Source organism: Ictalurus furcatus, chromosome 18 (genome assembly GCF_023375685.1).
Source record: "Ictalurus furcatus strain D&B chromosome 18, Billie_1.0, whole genome shotgun sequence".
Classification (NCBI taxonomy): Eukaryota; Metazoa; Chordata; class Actinopteri; order Siluriformes; family Ictaluridae; genus Ictalurus; species Ictalurus furcatus.
This window is the reverse complement of record NC_071272.1, coordinates 14,565,551-14,576,338: the sequence shown is the minus strand read 5'-3', so window position 1 is coordinate 14,576,338 and position 10,788 is coordinate 14,565,551. Positions and strand designations below refer to the sequence as shown.

The following is a 10,788-nucleotide window of genomic DNA, read 5'->3' as shown; positions in this document are numbered from 1 at the left end:
CCTGGCAACTGAAATGATTGCAGAGTGTATACTGGGTGTAAGTGGGTGTATATGAAGTAACACAGGAGATAAAGTCAAATCAAAGTCAGAAAGATAATCATACGTCTGTAACGGTCTGTTGACCAATTTTCTCAGTGCTGGATAACAACCTAACAACCTAAAAATAGAATTAGACTAGAAAAGTCAATTCTTTGTTATACACATGACAGCAACAAGTGTGTCTTGATAGCTAAAGTTCTGTTTTCTAATGTTAAATGTGTCATAGTTGTCACCTTTGTACTGTTCTGGCTTTATGGGTTTTCAGCCTCACCAGCTCACGGCAACCGCCCCCATTCACCCCCCCCCCCCCCCCCGCACTAGATAGGTGGTTGGGATATGAGATGGGAGTGCTAAAAAGCTAATATCTGTCAGTAGCTTGATGCATTATAGAGGATACTTCATGCATTTTGGGGATGACAGAGTAAATAAACCGCCTCATTCACTTTCATTACACCCACAACTGTATTTCATATATGCCTTCTCAATTACTGCTAATGACGTGTTATGGATGCGTCTGTGAAGTGGGTTGAAAATATCAGCCCAAATGGAAATCAAACCTAGCTTCTGCATATTTTTAAAGACCATTTGTGGTGCTGTTGCATTTGTATTCCAAATCAATCCCCAGACAGCATACCAACACTGAATCAACACTGAATCAATGTTAATGCATCAATCAAACTATCACTGAATCAATGATGAAATGTTCAAATTTAACAATGATTTTTCATCAGGTTTGCACCCTACAATAATGTTATTTCAAAAATGAAAAATAGATTAAGGTTGACGTAAAATCCATATTTGTTCAACTTAAATTAAATTGCTTATTTAACATACAATCAAAATGCAATTTATTTACAGATTATGATAAACTGGATAACAAAGTGACTTAAAATAATTAGACGGATTGACATTAAATCTAAGCCCCACCAGTGGGGAAATAAAGCTGACCCAAAATCGACACTGATTCACTGTTTGTCTTTTAACACAGAAAAGCAATGAATTAGCAACATTGATTCAATATTATTTAGCACTGAATATTCAACCTCAACCAAAATGATGATTCTGATGGAATTTCAACATTGAATCAATGTCACCTTGCTATCTGGGTCTGCTTTAAGACATTTGTTGAGGGCAAACAATCTGATCTAGATGCCTAAAATGAAACATTATACTGATTTATAATAATAATTATTTGTCAGTCTTTGAAAGATAGGAGGGGTTTAGCCTAGCTAGCTCATACTAGACCGCCCTGCTTCTCAGGCACAGGTTTGCACTATTCCTGGATTAACCTATCAGGATCAACCTCAATAGTCTTTTCCTATTCTAAATACACAAAAACGACCACATCTGTATTTCAGTTCTGCTCCACTTTCTAAATACATCCAAATATTACACACTACCGGATGCTTTTCACTGACTGCATGTTAGTAACGAGCCATTATATTGGTTTTAAGCATCTAGCCCCAGCTAACCCAAACTGTACAGTCTAAAAACACCACCACAGAGCTATTAATAGTACATTCAACCTGAGGAGATTCTTTTATTTCATATTCCTGTTTTCATTCACTTGTCTTGTCTTTTCTGAGTTAGTTATTGTATTTTATACTCTCCATGACTACTGACTTGACTGTTGTATAAGTAGCAACTAAAATATGGACTAAAACTGAAATATTCACTAAAAACATTGTTGACTATTTGGTTCACAAAAGCGCCCCCAAGTGGTGACGCAGTAGCTCTGTATCAAAACCGTTTAGGTGAAATGAGTAGATTAATTCATTTTAAATGTGAGTGATACGTAAAAAGTATAGTGACAGTTTGAAACGACTGGTATAATGGTTTTTAGTTTCTTCAGGGACGTGTAATCCTCCTTCTAGCTTGTCGCTGGGTCTGGGTTTAGAAAATTCCGGCTCTTTTCAGAGAGTCAGATCATTTGGCTCACCTTACCATTCAGAGCTGACTCTTTCAGCTAACGGCTAATGGCAAGTTCCCCCTAAACCGGACAAAGTCTGCGAAATTTTGACCAGTGATTCGCCAAAGAACAACAACGGAGTTTCACGTAATCTTACTCTAGCTTCTGTTCAACCAAACGGCATTCCTTTGAATTGTATTTTGAAAAAACCCCCACAAAAAAACAAACAAACAAACAAAAAAAAAACATAATTAAATCAACAGAAGTAACGATATTGCACACGTCTACAAAAAAGGCTCATACAGTATATGCAAGCCGGCTCATCAAAACACTTACCTAAAAGAGTCGACTCTTCCACAAACGACAGATGACTAGTCTTTTGGCCTCTCATCCACAACCCATCCATCTCAGACATGCTAAATTTAAATTTTAAATCAGTTGAATTAATCAGTAATTAAAATTTACTCATCCTGTGGTATGTGCTGCTTTTTAAATATAAGACAAACAAGAGAACTGAAGAAGACAAACTGTGAGACATTCATTTTCCCAGCATGGTTCTTGGAGACAACTGTTTAATTGGTCATATTATGGAGGAAAAAAAGGTAAATGTGTTATTCGGTGTGAATTCGGAAATATGTATGTAAAAATAAATATTGCCTGCCCCATCCCACTATATATAGTTTACCTTGAAATATAATCATTAAAATACTTAAAAACCTTATTTTCTGCATTAATATGTGAAACCATTTAACATCTCATGCTTGAAACATTATTTTCTATGAGTCATCCATTATAGGTTCTGAAGAATGTACATTTCAGCGCCTACATTATTTAACCCTGTTACCTGAACACATTTATCCCTATGGAATATTTGGAACTTATGTTGAACAGGAAGCAGGATAATGAATGCCAAGACCCAAGGTTTCCCAGCAGAACGTTGCCCAGAGCATCACACCTTCCTCCACCGGCTTCTTCCCATAGTGCATCCTGGTTCCATCTCTTGCCCATGTAAGCTGTCCGTCCACATGATGTAAAAGAAAACAGGATTCATCAGATCAGGCCACCTTATTCAGTCGCTCCATGGTCCAGTTCTGATGCTCATGTGTTCATTGCAGGTGCTTTCGGCACTGGACAGGGGTCAGCATGGGCACTCTGACCAATCTGTGGCTACGCAGCCCCATACACAGCAAGCTGTGATGCACTGTGTTCTGACCTTTCTATCATAGCCAGCATGAACTTTTTCAGCAATTTGGGCTACAATAGTTCTTCTGTGGGATCAGACCAGATGGGCTAGCCTTCACTCCCCGCATGCATCAGTGAGCCTTGGGCGTCCATGACCCTGTCGCTGGTTGTCCTCCCTTGGACCACTTTTGGTAGGTACTAATCACTGCATACCGGGAACACCCCAAAAGACCTGTTGTTTTGGAGCTGTTCTGACATAGTTGTCTAGCCATCACAATTTGGCCTTTGTCAAAGTGTCTTTACACTTGCCCAATTTTCCTGCTTCTAACACATTAGCTTCAAGAACTGACTGTTCACTTGCTGTCAAATATATCCCACCCCATAACAGGTGCCATTGTAACTAGATAATCAATGTTATTCACGTCACATGTCAGTGGTTTTGAAGTTATGGCTGATGGGTGTAAATCATTAGATTATTCCCCTAATATTCTCATGTTACTAGGGCAGATGTTAGTTAATCACAGCTTGTGTTGTTGCTAATTCTATGCTAAAAACTTTTAATTATAAGGGCTAAATGGCACCTTATGGAAATCATCATCTATGGAGCTTTTGTTTATTGAATATCAAAATTTAGTTCCTGGATTATTTTTAAAAAACACTTGCTTACAGAACTACTGTAACACAGTTGAAGTGTTTGAGTCCCACAGAAATGTAAACATTACATGTTCCTAGATGTACTTTAAGTTAATTTTGACTTTAACTTAAATTTTGTATGAAGTAAAAAAATAATAACAACAAAAAGCAACATTAGTGTTCACACCAATGTAAATCTAAGTTTGTAATGAAAGTGCCACATTTCATTATCAAACATAAGGGGACAATAAATTATAGCATAAGTTATATACATCATATCTAATTACAGGTGCTATTTTAGTGGAGAAAAATTACATCTAGATATGGTTTACTTTTATAAAGAGAAGATTTTTCTACACCTCCATGACCACTGTGTTAAAATCTGTGAATTTACATTCTTAGTGCATGTGAGCTGATTTTGAACACTATTATTCTCACTGAAATTAAACCAATCTGATTCAAATCATTTAGATATTTATTCAAATAAAAAGAGTAAAAGGTTTTTAATGTAAAATGAAACAATTTATCAGCAAATGCACATTCAAATTTAAGAAGAGGACCAAAAATAGCATACACAAAACAAAATCCTGTTTTTAATTCTATGCTGGCCTTTTTTAAAAAAAATCCTTTAGCACCTACACACTTTATTACTTCATGTCAGTAAAAGTATCCATTAGAAGGTCTTCAGTAATGCCATATTGCTTTAGTTTACTCTGTCACTCAAAATCTACAGAAGAGACTGAACAAGTAAAAGGAATAACAGCTCATCAGATTTACACAAGTATTCAGATGTCGAATAACGCATGGTGGCAAATTAAGTGGATTGGATTATTTGTTGGCGTTGTATTTTCTCATGGCATTCGGTGCAGTTGACAAAATCTAACCAGTCCTCCAGTTGGACAGAGTGGTGAGGCCTCAGCATGGGAAAACATGACACATTTGTATTCAGTGGCCCTTTTTGGAGGAACCAAACCCTGAGAATCCCATTACAGCAGCCATTTCATCATCATCTTCAAAATTAAGGTCTTCCTCTGCCTTTCTTTTCTTTTCTTTTAGCTTCTCCTTTTTATATGCTTTTGCTTTTTCCTCCTGAAAACATACACAAAGTAAAGGTGGGAAATAATTACATTTAAAATAAATACAACGTATATTTTGCACAGAATTACATTCTCAATATCATTAAAATAATCAGTTCATATAATCGTTAGTTTACAGTAAAGAACTTTCAAACATAGTAAGTAGACATGATCTTTCATCTAGAAATTAAAGAAACACTAATGTTTTCCCCCAATATGCATATGTGAAACACATATTTTATATTAGGCTATCATTCATTCTTCAGTTAACAGTGCTTGATTAGATTAGGCTTTAAATCTTTATAATCATAATATTACAATTACACAATAGCTTACAGTCCATGTTCTGTGCATCTACTGTCCCGTGTATTTATGGTTTTGTTCTGTATATTTATTGTTTTGCACTCATATCACACTGTTGTGTATTTGCACTTTATGTAGTCTTGCGTACTGTTCCGTGTTGCACCATGGTCCTGAAGAAACGCCATTTCTTTCCATGTATACAAGCTATATAGAGGAATGACAAACCCACTTGACTTGACCTTTAAGAGAGGGGACTATTTTAAGAGGGAAGAATTATATTCCTTACCAAATTATTTAATGTAGCTCAAAGTAACTTTTTTTTTTTTAAATACAGTTAAGCACTTTTCAAAACTGTGTTGTTTTTAAAAAAAAATTCCATCCCTAACAACAATCTGGGCATGGCATGCCAGTAATTTATTATTTTTAAAAGGGCTATATCTCAAATGATGCACACTGCATCATAATGAATAGGCAGTGAAGACCTATCGCTTCACTACACACTTAAATGAGCACTGAAGCACAAGCTTCAGTTAATGCTCACGTCAAACATCAGAATGGGGGAAAAAGTGGAACAGAAATGTTCTCTGTTGATCAGAGAGATCAAAGGAGAATGGCCAGACCGATTCGAGCTGACAGGAAGGCTACAGTAACTTAAATAACCATGCTTTCCCGAAGTGGTGAGAAGAAAAGCATCTCATGCTCAACCCATCAAACGGATGAGCTACAACAGCGGAAGACCACATTGAGTTTCACTCCTGTCAGCCAAGAACAGGAATCTGAAGCTATAGTGGGCACAGGCTCACCAAAACTGAACAGCTGAAGATTGGAAAAAGACCAGGTGATGTTTTTTTTTTTCCAGTTTAGGACCGTTTCCTTTCCCCATTCTGATGTCTGATGTGAACATTACCTGATTTTATGCATTGCGATGCTGACACACAATTGGTTGATTAAATAATGAATCACCAATGTAGAAGTGTATAAAGCACTTCTAAGTGTTGCTGTGGATAACGCCGTCTGCCAAATACTGTAAAATTGTATTCTTAGATCTTATGCGATTTACTTGACTATCTAGTCCTTACTATTACAAACTTACCATGTCTACAGATATGACTTGATTGTAAGCTCTGCATATTTCCTTCTAAAATTTAACCCACAAGCCAACAATAAGAAAAATAAGCTTGATTCCATTTACTTTTATGCCATATGGCCAACACCCTTATCAACTTACTTATTTATCTTATTTGTACAACTGAGCAATTGAGGGTTAAATGTCTTGCTCAAGTGGCAGCTTGGCCATGCTGGGATTTGAACTCATGACCTTCTGATCAGTAGTCCAATGTCTTAACCACTGCCCTTAATTCCATAACCAACCTCTTCCCGCAATTCCTTCATTCGCTCCTCGAAATCATACTCCTTCTGTTTTTCCTCCAGCTTCTTTTTGTTAATCTCGAAACGTTTTTTAACTTGGTCCAACGATGAGCGTTCCACTCGCATCGACATTCCCAGGTTCCTCTGATCTGTACAAGAGGAAAGAAGTGAATTATCATTTGTGTTGTACATTGCATTTGGTGAAAAGGCAAATAAACCAATAAAATGGAATACTCACGTTTCTTGCCATTGATGTGATCCAAAAAGTTGATGGAGTCTTTCACAACACAATCACAAACATTGCAATAGTACCTGAATGGGGGGGAAATGTACACCACTACTTATGAAACATAAAAAGAGTAGGCATTCACACGTAGTATTAATAGCCACCTCAGTGTAATCTGGTAACAAGCAGACAGCATGTGAATAGGGTCAAATGAACCTTGAAATGCATCTATGTGCTGAAGTAATGTGAAAACCACATAGCCACATTTGACCACAATACAGCTCTCAAACCTAGCACCAGTGATGAGGTTTTCTTGCAGTATAGAGTTTACTTTAAAACACTGTCGATACAACAAGGGTTGATTTTTTTTCAGCACCTTGGGCCATGAATAAATTTAATCTCTATATTAAAATGTGCATACAGGCCATGCAAAGCTTTCTTCTCACACACATGTACTCAGCAAAAAAAGAAACGTCCTCACACATTCAACTGCTTTTATTTCCAGCAAATTTCTTAATGTGTGTAAATATTTGTATTAACATAAAAACAAACATTCAACAACTGAGACATAAACTGAACAAGTTTCACAGGCATTTGACGAACAGAAATGGAATAATGAGTCCCTGAATAAAGTGACTATTTGATATCTGTCAATATTAAAAGTAACAGTCAGTATCTGGCGTCCACCAACTGTTAGTGTCTTAAGGACTGTTCCACAGGTGCAGGTGCAATAATTGTTTATGGTTCATTGAACAAGCATGAAAAACCTTGTTTAAACCCTTTCCAATGAAGATCTGTAAAGCTTATTTAGATTTTGCAAAATAATCTTTAAAATAAAGTCTCCTGAAAAAGGAACGTTTCTTTTTTTTGCTGAGTATATTTCGCCATTCTCAACGTTGCTATACAGTCTATGCTATTATATAAATGTAGGATATTTGTTCAAGCTATTCTTAATTTATGATAACATATACTAATCAGCCATAAATAGGCCATAATCAGCCTAATATTGTGTAGGGCCCCCTTGTGCTGCCAAAACAGCTCTGACCCATCGAGGCATGGAGTCCACAAGACCACTGAAGGTGTGCTGTGGTATCTAGCACCAAGTTGTTAGCAGCAGATCCTTTAAGTCCTGTAGCTTGCGAGCTGGGGCCTCCATGGATCGGAATTGTTTGTCCAGCACATTCCACAGACGCTCAATACGATTGACATCTGGGGAATTTGGAGGCCAAATCAACACCTTGAACTCTTTATCATGTTCCTCAAACCACAGTTTTTGCAGTGTGGCAGTTCACATTATCCTGATGAAAGAGGCCACTGCCATTAGAGAATACCACTGCCATAAAGGGGTGTACTTGGTCTGCGACAATGTTTGTCAAAGTTGCTCAGATCCTTACACTTGCCTATTTTTCCTTCTTCCAACTCATCAACTTCAAGAACTGGCTGTTCACTTGCTGCCGAATATATATCCCATCCCTTAACAGGTGCCATTGTAAGGAGATAATCAATATTATTCACGTAACATGTCTGTAGTTTTACTTTTATGGTTGATTGTTGTAAGCCAAGGACTAAATGACTAAACTAAAATGGTTAGCTTTTGAGTGTGGAGATCCCAGATTGACAAATTCGCTTTAAAATCAACCGAACCATAAAATTCGGTTCATAACCATTGTTATGCGAGGTACATCAGTGTGACTATGTGAAAAAGGACATGTATTCATGCTGCAGAAATCTGGAAAGCAGACGTGCGTCAGTGACCCACCCGCCCATCTCAGCCTGTGGTGTGGTCTTAGTGATGACGATGGTCTTTCCAAGCTTAGACTCCAAATCCACCTTGTAATCTCTGTGCCGGAGGAGCTCTCGTTTGACTGGGGGGACAGGTTTGCCTAGAGAAGGGAAGTGAGGAATGAATGGATAAATTAAATATACACACAGTGGCTACCTTATTAGTGTCATGACTATCACTGAAATCAGAAGATCTGAATCGATTGTGCAAAGTCTCTGCCGAGTCATAAGGCCTGCCAATGTCTTACTTAAAGTAATGGAGTTTTTCCAGTCAACACTTGATGATGATGCACTACACAAATGAATGTGCAAGGTTACATTAGGAGATTATGCCTTGTATTATTACCCTCACCATCTTTTTTCTCTCTTTCCTCCGTGATTCGCTTCTGAGCCAGTTGTTCATACTCATCTTTGTCCCACTTGCGCCGAAAATCATTCTTTGCCTATTAAAAGACATGAAAAATATTTTCTTTTCAGTTCAGACTTTTACATAGGACGCCCACAATTGGCTAGGTTCACTCTCAAGCTCTCAGTTTAATAGCAGTGTTTAGAGAGAACATGTTTTAAAAGGAAGAGGATATTGGAGTTGTTTGCAGCGGGGTAAAAGACTACTACATTTTTTCCTGCCCATTAGTTTTGAAACTCACTGTTCAAGGGGCTAGGTATGCAAGCTGGTAATGATATTAATGTGAACAAGTATTAAGTATTTTAAATAATTACTTGCAAAAACCAAAGATTCATTTCATGTTTCACATCATCCTATGCTGTCCTCCTATTGTTGGCTATTAGACAAGGGTCACAGTAGCAGTCAGTATTTGAGATTTGAATAAAAAAATTTCTCACACAGTCAGAATTTCAGTCGTCGTCAGCTGTCTTTGGTCCCAATGGCATTAAATTGGTCACCGGTCACATTAAATTTACAGCATCTGGCAGACGCCTTATCCAGAGCAACTTACATTTATCTCATTTATACAACTGAACAGCTAAGAGTTAAGGACCTTGCTCAAGGGCCCAGTAGTGGCAGCTTGGCAGTGCTGAGATTTGAACTCATAACCTCAAGACTGGTGTTCTTCATGATGGATGAAAATTATACTACATATTAAAGGCCCACTCAGTGAATATTCTCAGAGCTCTATACTGTCACTTGAGTGTAGTGTCGAGGGCTAGTCTATATCACTCATGGTGTTATAGTATCTATACCTACTACTGTAATCAATAACTGACATGGTTTAACCAGTTTAGACCCTTTTAAAAGATTTTATATATACACTCCATCTATGTAACACAGTAATCATCACACCTCAAGAGTAGTGCATACACAAATAAATAATAGTCCAGCTCAACAGTTACGAAACATACTAACAAATCACATTTAATACAGATTCAATACACACTTTTATACCAATACTGGACTTTTTCTGTTTTTTTTATTAAACATGACATTACATTACATTATTTGCTTTAGTCCTTAATTAACTAACTAACTGCTTCATTTACTAGTGACTCCGCCCCTGCGGTCACGTGATCTAAAGATGACCGCCACTTGTGAACAGACCGTACACATTATGTTGAATAAACCGGCTCATTAAAAGAAACTATCAAACTATTTAATTAATCTCATGCGAGTGTACATGTGAGAAATGCGAAGGCAATGAATGAATAAATAAGTCACTTTTATACACGGTATTTTTGTGGGTTTTTTTGGACGTGAACATTGTGACGCGCCTGCATTCAGACCGTTCATGAAAACGAGTGTAAACAATTAGATAAATAATTCATATTGGATATGGTTGTCATATGAAATAAGAATGAACAAACTGCATTGACTGCATTAACTGCATTGACTGCATTGACTGCAATGCATTGACTGCATTGTCTACTACATTGACATTAACAAAAAGCCTGTAATTCACAGCCCTAGTAAAGGAGCGGAGGATATACCGAGTGGTTTATTTAAAACTTTCACAAAAACAACCCACTGCTAGGCAGCTAACGTTAGCAATGTGTGTTGTGTTTCGATTAATAGCTGAACTTGGTATTTTACATCCTATTCAAACACATACTTTTAATTTAGCAACAGAAACAACATTACACTATGCCCACGATTCTAAATCAAATAATAACTGAATTCAGAAATCGACTTTTAAACCCAAAACAATTCTTACACCACTGCTGGACGCCATGTTGCACCGCAGATCTTCTTCCTGCCTGTGAGGCAAACAGGAACCGTTACCTTTAGATTTCAAAATAAAAGTTCTTCTATAGCCCTA

At 37.2% G+C, this 10,788-nt stretch overlaps 1 protein-coding gene across 1 annotated transcript; it reads right to left on the bottom strand.

Annotated features, from left to right (window-relative positions):
• Positions 1 to 4,225: 4,225 nt before the first annotated feature.
• zmat2 (zinc finger, matrin-type 2) lies at positions 4,226 to 10,733 on the bottom strand. The gene is made up of 6 exons (XM_053648899.1): positions 10,684 to 10,733; positions 8,871 to 8,961; positions 8,496 to 8,619; positions 6,749 to 6,822; positions 6,514 to 6,659; positions 4,226 to 4,852 (listed from the first exon to the last, which is right to left on the bottom strand). The coding sequence occupies exons 1-6, from the start codon at positions 10,699 to 10,701 to the stop codon at positions 4,709 to 4,711; spliced, it is 597 nt and encodes a 198-aa protein (XP_053504874.1). The 5' UTR covers positions 10,702 to 10,733; the 3' UTR covers positions 4,226 to 4,708.
• Between the last annotated feature and the right edge of the window lie 55 nt (positions 10,734 to 10,788).

Excerpts from the sequence above, each read along its gene's own strand:
- zmat2 (XM_053648899.1), bottom strand. Across the intron at positions 8,620-8,870 it reads GGAAAGAGAGAAAAAAGATG|GCAAACCTGTCCCCCCAGTC; the intron begins GTGAGGGTAATA and ends TCCCTTCTCTAG. Across the intron at positions 6,823-8,495 it reads CCACAGGCTGAGATGGGCGG|GTACTATTGCAATGTTTGTG; the intron begins GTGGGTCACTGA and ends CCCCCCATTCAG.